Source organism: Bubalus bubalis, chromosome 4, assembly GCF_019923935.1.
Source record: "Bubalus bubalis isolate 160015118507 breed Murrah chromosome 4, NDDB_SH_1, whole genome shotgun sequence".
Taxonomy (NCBI): domain Eukaryota; kingdom Metazoa; phylum Chordata; class Mammalia; order Artiodactyla; family Bovidae; genus Bubalus; species Bubalus bubalis.
The window spans coordinates 90,535,034-90,556,022 of record NC_059160.1 but is presented as its reverse complement, the minus strand read 5'-3'; the positions used below and the strand labels follow the sequence as shown (position 1 = coordinate 90,556,022).

The 20,989-nt window shown below is 40.8% G+C and overlaps 1 protein-coding gene across 4 annotated transcripts in view; it reads left to right on the top strand.

The window, feature by feature from the left end:
• The first annotated feature begins 2,445 nt into the window (after positions 1-2,445).
• The window catches only part of CERS5 (ceramide synthase 5), a 29,802-nt gene continuing 11,258 nt past the window's right edge, over positions 2,446-20,989 (top strand). Inside the window, exons 1-2 of one of the 4 annotated variants that reach the window (XM_025284141.2) lie at positions 2,684-2,811; positions 3,626-3,747. Coding sequence is in view for 2 of the 4 variants with exons in the window: in XM_025284137.2 (XP_025139922.1) it covers positions 2,615-2,811 (197 nt within the window). In the remaining 2 variants the exon portion in view is untranslated. Of the gene's footprint in view, positions 2,812-3,625; positions 3,771-20,989 lie in introns of all 4 variants that reach the window. The other 3 variants (XM_025284140.2, XM_025284137.2, XM_006075772.3) reach the window with 3 other exon arrangements.

The following is a 20,989-nucleotide window of genomic DNA, read 5'->3' as shown; positions in this document are numbered from 1 at the left end:
TATTCTCTCAGCTCTCTGAATGAAGGCAGTTTCTTGGACTATGTCAAGGTTGACAGTAGAATGACGTGAATTTTTCTGTTGGTGAAGCAGGAAAAGGCCTGCGTTGGGACCTGAAATGATTAAGGAGACTCTGTTCATGACTGCTACAAGGGCCAACTTAGTTCTGCCGGCTTGCAGGTCAAATCACCCCTGGCCTAAGTGAGACCTATACTAAGTTTGTTCTCACGTATTTCATCAGCAATATGTTTTCTTACAACCAAGAGGTTGAGGAATGTTACAAAAGTGTTTTTCTGGGACTAGGTCTTAAGACCAAGATCACAGGGTATAAGTTCCTGTGGCCTTATACAGGCCTACAGGAAGTTAGTGTGTTCTTTGTTTTATCTTGATTATAAGGAGGTTACCATCAAAACTATTTGAGTTTGGATTAAAACGGTTTCAGGCATGGTTTTAGACCAGCAGCAGTGGCATGACCTCTGAGTTTGTTAGAAATACACATTCCTGGGCCTACCCTGAACTTCCTGAATCAAAACTTTGGATGGAGCCCAGGAAACTTTTAGCAAACTTTTAGCAAATTCTCTATGTAGGAGATCAGTTCAGTCGCTCAGTCATGTCCGACTCTTCGCAAAATCATAGACTGCAGCACTCCAGGCTTCCCTGTCCATCACCAGCTCCTGGAGCTTATTCAAACTTATGTCCATCATGTCTGTGATGCCATCCAACCATCTCATCCTCTGTCGTCCCCTTCTCTTTCTGCCTTCAATCTTTCCCAGCATCAGGGTCTTTTCAAATGAGTCAGTTGTTCGCATCAGGTGGCCAAAGGATTGGAGTTTCAGCTTCAGCATCAGTCTTTCCAATGAATATTCAGGGCTGATTTCCTTTAGGATTGACAGGTTGGATCTCCTTGCAGTCCAAGGGACTCTCAAGAGTCTTCTCCAACACCACAGTTCAAAAGCATAAATTCTTTGGTGCTCAGCTTTCTTTATAGTCCAACTCTCACATCCATACATGACTACTGGAAAAACCACAGCTTTGACTAGACGGAACTTTGTTGGCAAAGTAATGTCTCTGCTTTTTAATATGCTATCTAGGTTGGTCATAGCTTTTCTTGCAAGAAGCAAGTTCTTTTAATTTCATGGCTGCAGTCATCATCTGCAGTGATTTTGGAACCCCAAAATATAAAGTCTCTCACTGTTTCCACTGTTTCCCCATCTGTTTGCCATGAAGTGATTGGACTCGATGTAGGAGATGGAACAAGCTAATGTCTGAGCTGTAGCACACTTAAGGTTTGAGAACCACTGGAATTAAAGCACATTTTTTAGTCTGTTCTTTAAGGTGGCTCCTTTTATTTCTCTTCTGTTCCCTTTGAAACTCTATCTTCTGCTGCAAGCATGCCTACAGAATAAAGATACTCTGTCTTTAAACAAGATTAGTTCTATAATCTCTTTCAGATCATTCTAGGTAGCCTGTGGTAATTAACCTTGTAGCTAGGTTTGAATGGGTGGCACCCAGGGTTCAGGTTCTCCAGCAGTTGAGGAACAATTTAGAGTTCAGAGCTTTGAAGGTTTCTTGCCTATGGCTCCCCTCACTGTTTATGTAGATCCACAAAAGAGGTTAATGTTCAATGTGGAAATGTAGAATTAAGGAAGTTTGTAGGATAAAGCCTCAGGGTTTTGGAGTCTAAAGACTTTCCATTTCAGAAGCTCACCTCTACCACTTGTTTATATAACCTCGGGCAAGCTACTCTTTGGACCTCAGTTTATTTATTCATAAAATAGTGAATAAAACACCCACTTCATAGAATGAGGAAGTTAAATACTGTGTGTAAAACGTTTAGTGCAGTTCCTGGCATATAGTAAACTCCATTAAACGTTGGGCATCAACATCTTTCTTTTTCCTTTATATACCTTCTATTTCCTTTTCCCATGAGAATAAAAGAATTTTTTTTGAAAGCCCACTTTAAGCGATATACAGTGAAAGTGGGTTGAGATCGTGGAGAGGCAAGAAGGGAGAGAAAGTGTGGAGAGAAAAGGGAGAGAAAGCAAAAAGAACGCTGCTGATAGGCGGGACCAGCTGAGATGGAGATAAACCCTAGTGAGAAATGGGGCTGGGAGCGGGAGGGAGAGAGAGAGACATGGCCTTCCAAGGAGCAGATATCGTTTTAAGCTGGCTGGACTGAGAAAAATGTCCCCATAAAAGAGCCATGCCTGAAATAAGGGGTGTAGCCATAGCAGGACGGGAGAGAGGGAGGAGGAAAAGCTCGGTCGAAACCGGTAGCAAAAAAAGGGTGAGACCAAAGTTGAGTGCCTCGGGGGTGGGGCCAGGGCTGGGTGGAGGCGGGGCGGGAAAAGGAGGGGAGTGGCTGGGACTAGAGGGCGGAGTCCCGAGAAGAGGCGGCGGGGGAAGCTGCAGAGAGGAAGGTGGGCGGGGAGGCGGGATGGGCGGTGAAGAGGCCCGGCCCCGCAGAGGAGGCGGGCTGAGACGTGCCGAGGATGAGAAGGGGCCGGAAGGGGGTGGCCGCCGGTGCGGCCCCGCCCCGGGGCCGCCTCCCCGCGGGTTCCGTTGGCTGTGGCGGCAGCTGAAGCTGTGGCGGCTGGGGCCGCGGGGCGGGCGTAAGATGGCGACAGCGGCGGCGGGAGCCCTGGGCCTGTTGTGGGGCTGGCTGTGGAACGAGCGCTTCTGGCTGCCCCAGAACGTGAGCTGGGCTAACTTCGAGGGGCAGGGCGACGGCTACGGCTACCCGCGGGCCCGGCACATCCTCTCGGTGTTCCCACTGGCGGCGGGAGTGTTCTCCGTGAGGCTGCTCTTCGAGCGGTGAGAGCCCGCGGGCGAGCGGTGCGAAGGGCCGGGGGCGCGGGCTGGTGAAGCCGGTCCAGGGCGAAAGGCCGAGGTCCGGGACCGGAAGACGAATTGCAGGAAAGTCCGGAAGCAGGGGCCTGGGAGAGTCCGGGCCGCGCGGGAGATGCTCGGGAGGGTGGCCGCGGTGGTCGTGGAGCCTAGGTAAAGACAGGGAGTTTGGGGCTTGGACATTAAAAGAGTGAGAGTCGCAGGGGACGCTGGACCCATTTAGTTTTAGAACCCGGAGGTCACTTGCGGGGGTGTCTCATAGGCCTCTCCCCAATCTTCAAGGATTCTGCAGACCAGGAAACAGGGACAGGTTGAATGTGAGCTGCGACCGAGAACCCGAGGCGGGAAACAAGAAAGGGCTAAGAGAACCAGAACTAGTTGGGGCCGTCAAGAGCCAAGCTGAAAGGAGCGGGTTCATGGGAAGCTAAGATTTGTGAGGGCACTTTAGTTTCTGGGAATTGAGAGGCACAGGATTAGTTAGGCCCTAAGCCTTGGTTCGTCAGCTCATGGACGTGTGTGTGTGTTTGTGTGTGTGTGTTTCAGTAAAGTTGTGCCAGAGCTCGTAGGAGTAGAAATCTGGCAGGGTGTGGTGGAGCCTGAGGTTTCAAGAGCACGGAAAGGTGTCAAATGAGTTGCAGAACGGGCCTTGGAGGCCTGAAATGGAAGGAGGAGTGATCATACTGAAAGGATGGACAGCCTTAGGGCTTGTAAGACTGTTGTGTTGAGCCAGCTTCTCAGCGACCATGTGTTCTTGACAGAAGTGTTTTCACTTTTCTTTGAGTGAGCGGCTCCTGTCTGCTAAGATAAAGATACTCACCGAGGACTTGATGTGGTGGTGATTTTACAGTGTGAACTTGTAGCTGTGGGTGATTTTGATCAAGCCTACTCACCCCGCCTGGAAAGGTGACTTTTTGCATAGGTCTCAGGTAATGAGGGTGGAACTTTTGACATCTTTCTTTCTTTTGGCCAGTATCTAGAGCACGAATGCCCTTTCGAGGATGGGCATATATTGCAGATAGACTACTCTGTTACTGTCTGAAAAATTAATATTAATCTGTTTTGGATTACTTCTTTGCCCACTATTTCTGACACAAAAATGTATTATGTGTTGCCCACCATCCATCCATTTATTCACAGTGTTTATGTATTTTCATCAGAGTGCTCTACCAAAGGTTCAAGTGTAAAAATAAAGATGCTTTTATCTGAAGCAAATGAAGCCAAAAGAACCAAATGCCTTTTCTAGGTCCTCGGCAACTTAGCATTGCAGTTCTTTAAGTATAGTCATTATATTAAGTGTTCCTGAGGTGGAGGCACAAACCACTTGTCCCTCTTAGGAGTAAACTAGGTCCAGGTACCCTCCATCATAGCATCTGTGTATGAGAGCTGAAAAAAAAAGAGAAAGTATAATGACCGAAAAGGAAATACACAGTTCAGGAAAGAAAAAAAAAGTTCATCATCCTAGGCAAAAGATCCTCTGCTTTTCATATAAATGTTTAACAATATGGAAGTTTTCCCCAAGTTAGTGGTAAGAGGAGATAACTTGTTGCTTATAAACACTGATTTTATATAAACTTGGATATATATTCAAATTTCCAAAGAGTTTCCCCAGGTGACTGTGAAGACTTACATATCCCCTGGCACAGCCACTGGAAAGGATCCTTTTTACCTGTGGGAATTCTATCCGAATGTTTCTATGGTGCTCCAGTGTCAGGGGAGAAGGGATGGGTGGGAATACTGATGTGAAAGCATTCTAGTATGGTATTTCTTGGATAGTAAGAATAGGTACCTTGTTCATCTCATGTTTGATCTTAGGAAGGTTTAACCCTAGCCACAGTCTTGCTCTTTTGTTTCTCTTTAAGATCTAACCACTTAGTTAGCAATAGAATTTACAGCTGAAGTACTGGTTCAGTTAGTCTCTTTCCTACGTTTTCTTCTTTCTCAAGTCCTAACTACTTAGTTTCTAAAAATGATTCATATGACAACCATAGGCTGTAAGAGCTAGAACTCCAGCTTCCTTTTATATAAACAGTAAACTTAAGGCTTAGAAACATTTTCAGCTTTTCACATGTTGCATACTCACCTGAAGGAGGAGGTGGAACCAAGATTCAGATTGTTTTCCTCAGCCCCATTCTCCTTCCACTGTACTATATGGCCACTTTAAACTTCCCTTCGAGAATTAAGATTTAATACTGCTGTTCCTAGTATTCTAGGATTTGGAGAACAGATCCATGTTCATCTTATTCTTGGTTAATATAATGTGTTTGACTTGAACTTTGCATTTGTTGCTTCAAATTGTCCTGCATATTTTAATATCTTACATTATGCACTTTGATAAATTATCTCTGTTTTAAGAATATCCTAAAGAATAAATAGAGTTTACAGTTTATTCTTACTTTTTCTTTTCATCAGCTACACAGAGCGTTTATTTTTTTAAGTTCCCACATTCCCTGGAGAGCTGCAACCTCATCTGATAGGGATGATTTGAAAGCCACCTGACCATAAATAAAGTGTATCTAGCCATTTCACTAAAGAACTGCAGATGGTAGATTATGTCCTACCCAAGAATAGAGGCTTTCCTTTGTGGGCCTCTGCTGAGTGGTTGTATTGTGGTGGCTTGCACCTTGCAAAATACCTTAGATGTGGCGTGTGGTCAGTAAATACTGATTGAATGTTTGAGAAGGATCCACCCTCATCTACTCAGATACCCAGAGGAGTAAACAGAATCTAGATCTTCAGCATACAATAGATGTTTGTCTTGACTGAGAGAGACGAAACTAATTCCTTTTTTCTTAGTTAAATTTCACCATACTATATTTGCATGTTGGGCACCTTTCTGTGGTTTCTTTTTTCTTCCCACTACCCATGCACACACTCATGCCACCCTTTTATCCTATCAAAAGAGAGATAAGAAACTCTTCCACCTGTTCTTTAAAACTTGTTATAATATTATGTTAATGATTGAGACTTGAGAGAATGAATAGTCCAAGCTAGGTCTGGCGTGTTCATAAATTGGATCTTTTTTTTTTTTTTTTTTTTCATAAATTGGATCTATTGGATCTTAAAGGTAAAATTGTTTGAAATTTAATGTCTACATAGTCCCTGAGCACTTATTCCTTGGGTTCAAATATGAGCTTGAGACTTAATATTGATACCATCAGAGCTACATAGGGTCATTTATTTTGAATATGGTATTGCAGTAGGAGCTTTATGTTGCCAGAGAAAATTGTTTTGTAAATTATACAGGAGATAGATTATACCTCTCCTTGCTGCTCATTCATTATTCCAATCCCCTTTTCTCTCGTTACCTCCAAGGCAACCTCACTGGCATATTGAGAAAGGAGCTTTCTCAATACCATTCTGTGGCACAGGGCACTAAATAGACTCATGTATAGTCCTATCTTATAACTAGAAACAAAAGCAGTGACTCTTGTGTGTGTGTGCTCGTGTGCGCGTGTGTATACACATTTTTTAGCCACTCATTTCATCTTCCTCTTGTAAGCCTGGCTGCCTCTGCTGTATACTGCCTTTTCTTTTTTCTTTCCCCCATTCTTCTCCACTTCCTTTGAATGGAGGAAGAACTTTTCCTCTTTCTAGCAGACCAGCTGCCCTCCTTCTAGGTCCATGTCATGTTCCAACATTGTGATGCAGAATTAGTTGGTCCTCCAGACTGGAGAGGTACTTTGGGAAGAATGGATACAGCTGCTGACTAGGTTGTAAGGGAGACTGCCCATTCCACTGCATTCCTAAAGATATTCTTTTGGGCTTTATTGAATTGTAAATCACAGAATTAAATCAGGTTTGCAGATCCAGCAGAGTGAGATTGAAAAAGCCTATGTAACTCTGCCCTTACCTGAGAATCTGCCTCCTACTAAGCTCCAGATAATCAGAAGCCTTTCTCTCTTGGAAGACTTTCCCCAGCCCTTTCTGTGCAGTGGGTGTTGAAGTTCTGCAGACAACCCTGAATACTGTCACAACTAAGGTCAGGTTCCTGGCAACAGTATATTCATCACAGAAAAGAAACACGTCAGATATTTTTGCCTTAGCCACTTCCTGAGTCAGAAAACTAGGGTCTCCTAGATGGGTAAAGAAGAAATTAATGAAGAGGCGCGGCATCAAGGGAAGTCTGTACCTGTCCTCTAGAGTGGGAAGGGGAGATGTACCTATTTTGACTTCTCATCAGAGATAGTTTTAGGCAGATAAAGCTGCCTTCTAAAGAATTCACTGAGTTTTGGGCTCTTGTACTTAAATCTACTCCTACTTTATCTTTGGGAAAGTTAATTGGGATGTTACTGCAAAAGGAGTTAACCATAGTCACTTTTAACTAACAAAAAAAAAATCTGAAACCAGTTTTCCTAGATATAAAGGCAGTTTTCCTAGATATGAAGAATTCTCTGTGAATTATCTACTGCTGTGGTTTCCAGTATAGTAGCCACCAGCTAGTACAATAGCTACTAGCTTTGAGGGGTTTCAGATGCAACTGGTCAGCATTAAGATGTGATCTAATTGTAAAATACACACTAAATTTTGAAGACTTAGTGCAGGAGAAAAAAAAAGAATGTAAAATACCTCAGTTTTTAACACTGATTGCATATTGACATGATCATATTTTGGATATATCGAGTTAAACAAAGTATATTTTCGAAGTTAATTTCACCCGTTTCTTTTTTACTTTTTTAAAAGTGGCTGTTAGAAGATTTCAAATTATTTCTGTTGACACAGTGATTTCTGCTGACAACACATTATTTCTGTTGACCAGTTTTGATGATAGTCATTCAAACAAGTATTAATAATCAAGAAGAGAATTTTAATATAGATTCACATTTGATTCAATTTTCTAGCACCAGAAGGTGATTTGTCCTGGGTTTATTGGGCCAGACTTAAACAATGGGGCTTTCTTAAAAAAAATTTATAGTAATGGATTTTTTTGAATGTAAATCTTCTTCTGAATGAGTTAAATAACTAGGTATAGTCTGTTTTGAGTCATTGTTGGTTAACCATGCATTCTAGCCAAGTATTGCTTTAGAGTTTTTTATATATCACCTCAGAGTAGTTAATCTGTAGACAAACAAGTTTGTCAAGTACATGAAGTGCTACACAGCCCTGATAAGGCAATAAGAATAACCACACTGTTATATTCTTCTCAAAACTATGGAGTTTCTTAAAAAGGGTATTACTTATAGTCTGTAGCTCTGGGTTAGTGTCAACATTTGTAAGAAGTCTCAATTATAGGCACATAGGGTCTCAAACTAAATCACATTGTTGTGGTTGTGTTTAATACTTCTTGGGGGAAGTCTCCAGTTACAGAATGAAATTAGTTAATTTCAATTTCTACTGATTCTCCAGAAATCAGTGACCTCTGACATGGAGCTGGTAGGTTATCTTATGACTCAGGAAGACAGGTGGCACATTTCCTTGAAACACTTTACCTTTTTAGTTGAGAATTAAATTTTTACCCATTTGTTCATCTGTTCATTCTTCAACGATTATGTATTGAGAACTTAGTGTATATCAGATATCAAACTGTGTGCCAAGAGTGAAAAAGTAAGTCATAGTGCCTGCCTGCAGGAAGAGAACAAGAAAAACAGTGGTTAAAATAGAGTAATGAGTGTGTGCACAGGATTAAGTCATGGGAGTTTAGAAGAGGTGGACTTGGTTCCTTTTAACATTATTAACTGAAATACAGGCTTAATGTCCCACAAGCACTTGTTTCTTGAATTACGAAGGATGGTAAAAACTTCTTAAGAAAGAGCTTTTTGTTAAACTATTTATCTATCTATTATTTGGCATGCATTTGTGTTTCTGGTTTAAGCAAATGTATTAAGTAGTATAATTCAGTTCAGTTCAGTTCAGTCACTCAGTCGTGTCCAACTCTTTGCAACCCCATGAATTGCAGCACACCAGGCCTCCCTGTCCATCACCAACTCCCGGAGTTCACCCAGACTCATGTCCATCGAATTAAGTGATGCCATCCAGCCATCTCATCCTCTGTTGCCCCCTTCTCCTCCTGCCCCCAATCCCTCCCAGCATCAGAGTCTTTTCCAATGAGTCAACTCTTCGTATGAGGTGGCCAAAGTACTGGAGTTTCAGCTTTAGCATCATTCCTTCCAAAGAAATCCCAGGGCTGATCTCCTTCAGAATGGACTGGTTGGATCTCCTTGCAGTCCAAGGGACTCTCAAGGGTCTTCTCCAACACCACAGTTCAAAAGCATCAGTTCTTCGGTGCTCAGCCTTCTTCACAGTCCAACTCTCACATCCATACATGACCACTGGAAAAACCATAGCCTTGACTAGACGGACTTTGTTGGCAAAGTAATGTCTCTGCTTTTCAATATGCTATCTAGGTTGGTCATAACTTTTCTTCCAAGGAGTAAGCATCTTTTAATTTCGTGGTTGCAGTCACCATCTGCAGTGATTTTGGAGTCCAAAAAAATAGTCTGACACTATTTCCACTGTTTCCCCACCTATTTGCCATGAAGTGATGGGACCAGATGCCATGATCTTCGTTTTCTGAATGTTGAGCTTTAAGCCAACTTTATCACTCTCCTCTTTCACCTTCACCAAGAGGCTGTTTAGATCCTCTTCACTTTCTGCCATAAGGGTGGTGTCATCTGCATATCTGAGGTTATTGATATTTCTCCCGGCAATCTTGATTCCAGCTTGTGCTTCTTCCAGCCCAGCGTTCATCCACTTAAAAAAGGTGAATATGTTTAATGAAATAAAAAGGTAAATATGTTTAATGAAAAAAAACATATGTACGTAGTTGGAAAAGGAAGAGTTATGAAACAGTGAGAGTCTTAGGGAACTGCAGCTGTTCTCCAGATGACGAAGTGGTAAAGTATCTACCTGCCAATGCGGGAGACATGGGTTTGATCCCTGGTTCGGGAAGGTCCCCTCGAGAAGGAAATGACAATCCATTCCAGTATTCTTACCTGGAAAATCCCGTGGACAGAGTAGCCTTGTGGGCTACAGTCCATGGGGTCACAGAGTTGGACACAGTTGAGCAAGAACACACTCACTGACACACAGCTGTTCTCCAGCAATATTTTGAGAACTGCTGCTCTATAAAATATTCATTAGCTACTCTATAATAAAACTACAACTTTAGTCTTAAATTAGTTTGTGTTAGTGAAACATTTTAATATATACTCTAAGTAATTCTTAATCTTGAGACTTATTTCCTTCATAATAAGGTTAAGGTATAAGTAGAATGTTGATCCTTCTTTTCTCATGACAGTACCAAGTAGGTTCATCCAATTGCACAGTTATTAATCATCTTAATTCTTACAGATCTAAGTGAAGTTAACTGATGGGAATGGGAGTGAAGAATAGTCTGGTATAATCCAGTATATGCCTTGTGGTGGCTTAGGATAGTATATGTCATAAAGGTTTTCTTTTTTGTAGTTTGTTTCTGCTTTGTTTTAAGAGCAAATTGGCCAATTAAAAAAAAAAATAGTCCTTAAAAAACCTGCAAAGATTACTTGTGCATGGACCATGCAAGAAATTTTGGATTTGGTGGTATAGGCATCCCTGAGAAGTGCAGCACCTCGTACACAGCAAGCCCTGTCCTCTTAAGAATTTACTCAGAAAAATACACTGATATGGATGCATATGTTTAGGGAATATACAAAATAATATATGGCTAGGAGTCAACTGCATGTAAATGAATAAATAGTATAATTTAGAAATTTGTAAATCTTTTGTTCTCAGCATTATTTTTTTTTACTCTTAAAAACTGTTTGAGGATCCCAAAAAGATTTTGTAAATGTGGGTTACATATACCTATCAATGTTTTCATATTTGAAATCAAAATTGAGAAATTTAAGAGATATTATTTCATTAAAAATAACAAAGATAAGCCTATTACATTAACATAAATAACGTATTTTTGAAAGATAATTTTCCAGACAAAAAAAATTCAGTGAGAAGAACATTGATTTTATATTTTTGCAGATCTCTTTGATGTCTAGCTTAGTAGAAGATAGCTGGATTTTCCTCTCTGGCTTCTACATTCAATCCCTTGTAATATGTTGGTTTGGTTGAAGTATATAAGTAAAAGCTGACTTTACACAGATATGTTACTGGAAAGGGAAAGTATTTCATCTTTGCTATTATGCCAAAACACAAGAAAGGTTGGTTGCATTGTGGAATCTGAAACCATATCATTGAGCTTTTCATTCAGGTTAAAATCCACCAGTCTGTCATACACTTTGAATGGATGTCATGTATTGGTCACGTGAAAAAATACTGGTTCCCTAAGTTATACAAATCTTTTAAATGTACATTTCATAATATGGCACTAATAAAAATCATATAGTTAATCTCATTGTAACAGTCTCATTAGAAAAGCCTTGAAGTATGTATTGGGATGTTGTCGAGCTCAAAGGCAGATATGAATTCTCTAAAATTCAAACTGTCACTTAAAAGCTTGAATTTTACCAATGGAAAGAATGTTTGTTTTTGTTTAAGTAACAGGCTCTTTTCATTCACTTTTAAGAAAATGTATCTTAAGTACGCAGGTCCTGAATAACCTTAGTTTTTCTGTCAGTCATTCTTGTGGATAAAAATGGTGTTCTTTGAAAAAAGTGATTTAGTTGAACATACAATTCAGTCAAACAAGTGCATTTCATTGAGACAGCCATATCCCTCAGTATGCAGTAAAAGTGCTTTCTGTGTACTTCCCATCTTATCGCAGACTACTTTTTTTAAAATGTACCCAAGGATTGGCTTTTTAAAAAAATATTTGTTTGTTTATTTGGCTGCTCTGAGTTTTAGTTGTGGTATGTGGAGTCTTTGATCTTCTTGTGGCATGCAAAAAAATCCCATGCAGCATGTGGGATCTAGTTTCCTGACCAGGGATTGAACCTGGGCCCCATGTATTGGGAACATGGAGTCTTAGCCACTGAACCACCAGGGAAGTCCCAAGAGTAAGGCATTTAATAAAATTAATCATTTGTATTGCTTCATCAAGGGCCTGCTTTAGTGAAACTAACGTCGTTGTTAACCAAGAGGCTATAGCAAGAAAATATATAGTAACTACTCCTACAGTTGGCTGCCACTGCTTTGATTTGTGTTCAGGCTCTGTAAGTGTATCCACCATTGCTCTTTTTGCATGATCATTGCAAATGTCAACACCATAACAAAGGCGAATAATGTCTTAATAGTATTAGGAAAACAGTTTTGATTTTATGGGCCCCCAGAGTGTATCTCAGGGGTGCTCTGGGGTCTGTGAACCATACAGACTCTCTGCCATAATTGACTCAGATCACGCAGGATGAGTGTATAGAATAAAGTAAGAATCTGCATGGAACCCTGAGGAAACTGTTTTTGGAAAAGGCAGTCTTCCCAGGTGGCTCAGTGTGATAAAGTATCTGTCTGCCAAGCAGGAGATGCAGCTTCAATCCCCGGGTCAGGAAGATTGCCTGGAGAAGGAAGTGGCAACCCACTCCAGTATTCTTGCTTGGGAAATCTTGTAGACAGAGGAGCCTGGCCGGCTATAGTCCATGGGATCGTAGAAGAATTGGACAAGACTTAGCAACTAAGGGCTTCCCTTATGGCTCAGCAGTAAAGAATTCACGTGCCAAGCAGGAGATGTGAGTTCGATCCCTGGGTTGGAAAGATCTCTGGAAGAGGAAATGGCAACACATTCCAATATTCCTGCCTGGAAAAAATCCCATGGACAGAGCAGCCTAGCGGGCTACAGCCTATGAGTCACAAAGAGTTGGACACAGCTGAGCACGAGCTACCTTTAGCGACTGAAAAACAACAAAAAGGAAGAAGAAACCCAAAAGAAGATAAGAGGTATGATAGCCATACAGTATTTGATCATATCAGTGCATACATGTGGACATCACCTCCTGGGCAGAGGGGTAGCCGCCCAGATGCAGGCGGTGAGGAGCCAGCAAGGTGAGGCGATTTGCCTGCATTGGCAGGTGGATGGATTCTTTACCACCGAGCCAACTGGGAAGCCCCTGAAAATATCAGTAGTTAGCATTTACTAAGTACTCACTTTGTCCCAGCCACCATTCTAAGTACTGAACATTAAATCTTCATAGTAACTTTATGAAGTAGGTAGATACTGTTGTTATTCCTCGTTTACAGATGAAAAAACTGAAATAACCAGAAAAGTAAATAACTTCTCCAAAGTGCATAGCACATTGTCCAAACTAGCAGTGCATACTAAAAAATCTAGTTCTACTGGGAAAAGTGTGACAGAAAGGAAGCTAAGAGAAAAGAGCATTTCAAGGGGGAGAGCATGCTCAATAATGTCAAATGGCACTGAGTCGTCAGGTAAGATACGGGCCTGAAAAGTATCTGTTTGATTTCACAGTAAGATCAGTAACGACTTTGGCAAGAGCAGCTTCAGTGGAGTAATATGGACTGAAGCCAGATGAAAGACACAGGAGGGTTCAGGAATGAGTAGGAGTTAGAAGAGAAGTCATGAGGAGAGAACTTTTTCAAGAACTTTCTTTGTGAGATGGTGAGAGCCAAAGGCTGTGAGGGACAGGAAGAGCTGTTTTAGGATGGGAAAACTTGAGCGTATTCAAGGTCTGAGAAGAAACAAGTAGAGAACAAGGCTGAAAATAATAGGAAAAAAAGAGGACTAAATAGAATAAAATTTCTGATCAGGAAGAGAATGGATCTAAAGCACAGGGATATTAGTTTTAGATAAAGTGGTTCTGTTGCACTAAGTGAAGATATTCCTTTCTCTTAGTCAAGATTCGTGAGAGAGCCCTAGCTATTTCCACTTCTTTTTTTCTCTTCTTTATATTTTTACTGCTCTAATTCACTCCTGTCCTTTAGAGTCTCCATTTCACTGGAATTTATTTGGTGAAGGTTATCACTGGTCTCCAAATTGCCAAATCCAGTGGATACTGAAATTCTTGTCTTACTTGATCTCTGCCTTGTTTGATACGACTCCCCCTCTGACCTTCCCACCACCTAAATTCACCTTTTATGTTGTGTTTCCTAGTATTCTTACCTTCGTTCTCTTTTTAGTTTATATTCCTTTCTTATGCAGTCAATCCACCCTCATAATTTTAGCTACCACCTGTATTCTCATTCTCTCTCTTCTTTCTCATATCTTTGTGTATATGTTATCTTAAGCCCCTTTTCCAGGTTTATTTGCCTTACCAGACTATTGCATTTCAGTGTTCCACAAGTACTTCAAATTCAGTATACAGACAACTCATCTTTCACTCCTAAATTTGCTTTTCTTATCTTATTCTCTACTTGGTTGAGGCACCATAATCAACTTAGTTTCCCAATCTGGAAACATAGAAGGCACCCTTGATTTTTCATTTTTCTTTTGATTCTTACATCTACCCAGTCACCAAGTTCTATCAGTTTCACTTTCTTGCCATCTCTTGGGTTGAATCCAACCTTGCCTTTCGATTTCTGTAGCCTTAGTTCAGTGCTTCATTACATCTAGCATGGATTTTTTACAATAGCCTAAAATCTTTTCAGTGACTCTCCATCAACTGTGGGATGAAGTTCAAGCTTCACATAACATGCAAGGCACCTGTGATCTGGCCCCTAACTGCTTGTATAGTTTTTCTCCTATCTGTCACCACCCCCACTCCCAATCTGTACACTGCATAGTTTTCTAAGCCCTTTCTTATCTCTTCTTTAGCACATGCTATTCCCTCTGCCTGAGTATCTTTTTTACTTTCTCCTTCCCTTTCAACTCTACAGAAGCTGCTCACATTTTTTATGTGATTGGTTTATTAAGAATTCAGTTGTAGGGAATTCCCTGGCAGTTCAGCGGTTAGAACTCTGCTGCACTTTCACAGCCGAGAGTGTGGGTTCAGTCCCTGATCAGAGAATCCCACAAACCAAGTGGTGTGGCCAGAAAGAGAGGAAGGAAAGATGGAAGGAAGGAAAAAGCATTCAGTTGTAAAGGGGAAGGACTTTCTGAATTTGTTTTCTATCAGTTCAGTTCAGTTCAGTCGCTCAGTCGTGTCTGACTCTTTGCGACCCAATGAATTGCAGCACGCCAGGCCTCCCTGTCCATCACCAACTCCTGGAGTTCACTCAGACTCATGTCCATTGAGTCAGTGATGCCATCCGGCCATCTCATCCTCTGTCGTCCCCTTCTCCTCCTGCCCCCAATCCCTCCCAGCATCAGAGTCTTTTCCAATAAGTCAACTCTTTGCATGAGGTGGCCAAAGTACTGGAGTTTCAGCTTTAGCATCATTCCTTCCAAAGAAATCCCAGGGCTGATCTCCTTCAAAATGGACTGGTTGGATCTCTTTGCAGTCCAAGGGACTCTCAAGAGTCTTCTCCAACACCACAGTTCAAAAGCATCAATTCTTCGGCGCTCAGCCTTCTTCACAGTCCAACTCTCACATCCATACATGACTACAGGAAAAACCATAGCCTTGACTAGACGGACCTTTGTTGGCAAAGTAATGTCTCTGCTTTTGAATATGCTGTCTAGGTTGGACATAACTTTCCTTCCAAGGAGTAAGCTTCTTTTAATTTCATGGTTGCAATCACCATCTGCAGTGATTTTGGAGCCCCAAAAAATAAAGTCTGATACTGTTTCCACTGTTTCCCCATCTATTTCCCATGAAGTGATGGGACCGGATGCCATGATCTTTGTTTTCTGAATGTTTTCTATGGGACTACACATTTACCTTTAAATATCTCAGTTTTCATCTGTGTGTGTGTGTGTGTGTGTGTGTGTGTGGAAGATGGATGGGGGCAGCATTCAGGTTCAAAATATTTACTCAGTACTCTTCATTTAATGATATACCATCTTCATCAGTCTGTATAAGACCTTTCTCTTTTTATTGTATTTTTCCTGTCTTCATCTTGTTGTCTATTTCAGTTTCTTTGATGGTTATTTTTCTTTTTTATATATCAGTTTTGACATTTTTGTATTTTTCCAGAATTGATCTAAGCCAGTGCTTCCCAACTCAATCATGTTGCTGCACACATAGAAAATAATATGTGCATGCACAATGGGTACATGAGACCAAAGGCTACAGACAGGGTTTCTGGCTACCATCCACCCGTGGATCACCCTGAGAGCTGAGAGCAACATCTTGACATAAGCATAGCCCATCTAGGGGCTTCCCTGGTGGCTCACTGGTAAAGAATCTGCCTGCCAGTGCAGGAGACACAGGTTGGATCTCTGATCTGGGAGGACCCCACATACCGAGGAGCAGCTGAGCCCATGCAGCACAAGTATTCAGCCTGTGGTCTATAGCCCAGAAACCACAACTCTTGAGCCCACCGCTGCAACTACTGAAGCCCATGCACTCTAGAATCCGTGCTCTGCAACGAGAAGCCACCACAGTGAGAAGCCTGAGCACTGCAACAAAGAATAGTCCCCACTCACCACAACTAGAGAAAAGCCCAAGCAGCAACAAAGAACCAGCACAGCTATAAATAAATAAATAAATATTTTTAAAAGTAAATGAGCCTTAAAAAAGAAAAAAGTATAGCCCATCTGTGTTACCTGCCATGATACATTAGTTGAGAAACTCAATCTAGACTTTCAAATATATTTGTATATAGTTCATATTCGTCAATGATGTTGCAGTGGGTCAAAAAGAATTGTTGGTCTAGCTCTTGTCTTTAGTATGTAAGAGCAAAGTGGTGAGTAATTTCATCTTAAATTAACCCAGGCTTAGGTCAGCTGCTAACACATATCTGGAGGGCAAGAAAGGGGCAGAATGAAATGATCTCTATGGAGCAGAATAGATATATTACAATCAGGATTTGGATCACTAGACTCATGTTCCTGGTGTGGCAGGTGGAAAGGAGTAGTTTGCCACTGTAGACCACTAAATGCCTACTTACTCAGATCTTCAGGCAAAGGGCAGTCTAGTCTTCAAATTATTTAAAACTTGGGCAACAGATTGATCCTGGACTGAACAAAAAATCACAAGATAAGTTTGAGTTCTCTATGTTATCCAGGACAGTAGTTTTCAACTAGTATATCAGGACTCCTTTACACTATTAAAAATGATCAAGAACCCTAGAGTTTTTATTTATATGGATAATAACTATCAATATGTACCATTTTAGAAATTTAAAAAAATTTTTAAGTATTTACTCATTTGCTTATAAATAACAATATCTAGTATTGGTAATGTTAACTAATGCTTTATGAAAACTTATTCAGCACTTTCCCAAAACAAACAAAAAAAAAATGTGAAAATAGTATTAGTTTTACATTTTTGAGTCTCTTTGGCATCTAGAAGCTGTATTCTCATCAATTCTGCCTTCAGTCTCTTGCTATGTGTCATGTAAGCTGTGGAAATTTTCACTGTACACTTATAAGAGAATGAGAGAGAAATGAACTGTTATGAAACTATAGAATTATTATGAGTAATTTTGACCTTGCAGAGCAGAGCTCCTGAAAAATGTCGCAAGCTTCCAGGCACACTTTGAGAAGTGCTGGTCTAGCAGAAATGATGAATGCTAATTCTAGGTTCTTTGGAATTAGACCTACCTAGATTCCTATTTTCTGTTATTCTAAATGCCAGGTAAGTGATGCGGAATGAATGCATTACTAGTATTTGTTTTGTTCAGATTTCTGATTTGAAATGTTTTTTTGTTTGTTTGTTTTTGGCTGTGCCATGCAGCATGTGGGATCTTAGTTCCCCAACCAGAGGTCAAACCCGTACCCTCTGCAGTGAAAGTGTGGAGTTTTAACCACCAGGAAAGTCCCCCGTTTTTAATTTTTTAACACAGGAAAAGTTATTTTTCTATCATAATTCCTTATTGTGGGTTTTATGCTTCATGCTTTGGCACAGTATCAGTGCCCAATAAATATTTTGTCAAATAAGTAGATTTTCTTAATGTCTGTCCAGCTGTCACTGACTTGATGCCAGTAGCTCTGTGTCTTTCGTTGAACTCTGAACTAATGAGGACAGGATGTGAGCTTATGACAGCTCTAGGATATTAAGTCTGCTTCAAGGTCTAGATAATAAAGCAGTTATCTTGGCTTCGCCTAAGTGATCAGGGTACAAACCTGTCCCTGTTGTGTGAAAGAGGATTTCCTGCTCTTCTCACTTTGTTTGAGATACCATCAGGGAGTACCCAGACCAAACTGTTTCTAGTAAAAATAATAATAGCTGCCTTTAATGAATGTTTACAAGTGTCAGGTACTGGGTAGGCATACATAATGGTCCGTATAGTCAAAGCTGTGGTTTTTCCAGTAGTCATGTATGGGTGTGAGAGTTGGACCATAAAGCTGAACACTGAAAATTGATGCTTTTGAACTGTGGTGTTGGAAAAGACTCTTGAGAGTCCCTTGGACTGCAAGATCAATCCTAAAGAAGATCAGTCCTGAATATTCATTGAAAAGACTGGTGCTGAAGCTCCAATACTTTGGCCACCTAATGGGAAAACTCACTGGAAAAGACCCTGATGCTGGGAAAGATAGAAGGTGGGAGAAGGGGACGACAGAGGGAGATGGTTGGATAGCATCACCAATTCGATGGACAGGAGTTTGAGCAAGCTCCAGGAATTGGTGATGGACAGGGAATCCTGGTGTGCTGCAGTCTGTGGGGCCGCAAAGAATCAGATATGACTGAGCTCTACTGTAACTGTGTCATTTCATCTTTAAAATAACCCTGTGGAGCAGATATTATCATCCTCATTCTGTAGGTAACTTTCATGAAGTCTATTAGCTGGTAAAATCTGCCTAGCCCCAGGGCCTTTAATCTCCTGACTGAAGGAAGAGGCCTGCTTCAGGGAATAAGAATAGGAATTGGAAAGACTGTTTTTTTGTTCTCAGGTCTACTTCTTCATTCAGAAAGATGATTCAGTTCTTTTATCTCAGATATGATATAGCACCAACTCAACAACAAAGAATGGCTACCTTTTTTTTGGCCACACCATGCAGCTTGTGGGATCTTAGTTCCCCAACCAGGGATTGAACCCACCCAAGGAATTCCATTTCTTGCGGTGGAAACGTGAAGTTCTAAGCACTGGACTGCCAGGGAAGTCTCAAGTATGGCTGCCTGAAGTAATTACCCTTCTGGGTACTGATCAATGCTGGGTCCAAACTGAGCTCCAACAGCAAGGGTGGAATTTGCTACACCTATCACTCAGTATGCAATTATTGAGCACAGAACCTTGATAAATACAAAAGCAGTATTCTCTATATTCTCAAGGAATTTAAACCTGGGTAAGAGTTTAAAATATTTATACACAGAATTATATACCAGGAAATATAAACTAATGTTTCTATTAGTATTGGTAGTTGAATAAAAGTTTTATACTACTTGTGTAAAAGAGAAGAATGGGTTACAGATGTGGATTACTTTGTGCTCTGAATCAGTGTTTCCCCATGTCTTAGGAACTTTGGTGATAAAGGTAAAAGAAGTTTTCACAGAGAAAGATAATAAACAGAGCTTCTTATTTTCAGTCCCTCACTTAGAGATAAATTCTGGATTTGAATGCAGTTAAATAAAATAGGTCAAGAGCCCTCCATCTTACACCTTCCAGTTATTATTTTCATCATACAACTCCCTAAGATGCTAAGAGAGCTAGAACTGGTTTTGACTTATTCTGAAAGTGATAACATAAAGCTTTTCTTAGAGCTGAGGCTCGTAGAAATCTTTGGTTGTGGAAAAGAGGGAGATCTTTCTTAAAGAGCCAAGGAATCATTCCTCAATTTTCAAATCTAAAAGTTATAAATTAATTATAATCAATGATATCATCATGGATCTTAGGAAAAATCTTTGTCATCTCCTTTAGATGACAGAACCAAAACTCAATAATCAAGTGACTTGACTAAGTTTATGTGTCTTCTTATTGGTAGATCTGGGACTAGAACTGAGTACTAATAAGTAATTTCTTTCTTACCACTCTCTGTAGTTTCTGGATTTTTTTTCTTCAGAGCTTCTAAAGTTCTAATAATTTCCATAGTCTTTTGATTAGGCAGGAAGGTGACCATGACCAGGGATATTTGTTTAGGAAGAGGTCAGCCTCAGTTCTACTTTTCCCTCCATTTAAGATCTTAATGGTTTGATATAAGGAGAACTATCATTTATTAAGTGCTTCCTTGTGTCAGGGTCTTCATATATGTTATATCATTGTACCTGCAAGATTCAAGTAAAGTAGACCCGCTTCTAATGGGAGTACGAATGAATCCCCTGGGAATCTTGTTAGTGCAGATCCTAATTTTGCTGATATGAGATGGGGTTTGAAATTCTGCACTAAAAAGCTGCTAGGAAAAGCCAGTAATGCTATTTATCTGTTGGCCTTATGTTCAGTAGCAAGAATGTTGATATTATTTTCATCTTACAAATGAAAAAAAACTGAGGTTTCAGTTCAGTCACTCAGTTGTATCCAACTCTTTGCGACCCCATGAACCGCAGCGTGCCAGGCCTCCTTGTCCATCACCAGCTCCCAGAGTCCACCCAAACCCAGGTCCATTGAGTCAGTGATCCCATCCAACCATCTCATCCTCTGTCGTCCCCTTCTCCTCCTGCCCTCAATCTTTCCCAGGATCAGTGTCTTTTCCAATGAGTCAGCTTTTCACATCAGGTGGCCAAAGTATTGGAGTTTCAGCTTCAACATCTGTCCTTCCAATGAACACCCAGGACTGATCTCCTTTAGGATGGACTGGTTGGATCTCCTTGCAGTCCAAGGGACTCTCAAGAGTCTTCTCCAACACCACAGTTCAAAAGCATCAATTCTTCTATCCTCAGCTTTCTTTATAATCCAACTGTCACACCCATACATGACCACTGGAAAAACCATAGCCTTGACTAGATGGACCTTTGTTGACAAAGTAATGTCTCTGCTTTTTAATATGCTGTCTAGGTTGGTCATAACTTTCCTTCCAAGGAGTAAGCGTCTTTTAATTTCATGACTGCAGTCACCATCTGCAGTGATTTTGGAGCCCAGAAAAATAAAGTCAGCCACTGTTTCCACTGTTTCCCCATCTATTTCCCATGAAGTGATGGGACCGGATGCCATGATCCTAGTTTTCTGAATGTTGAGCTTTAAGCCAACTTTTTCATTCTCCTTTTTCACTTTCATCAAGAGGCTCTTTAGTTCTTCTTCACTTTCTGTCATAAGGGTGGTGTCATCTGCATATCTGAGGTTACTGATTCTCCCAGTAATCTTGATTCCAGCTTGTGCTTCCTCCAGCCCAGTGTTTCTCTTTATGTACTCTGCA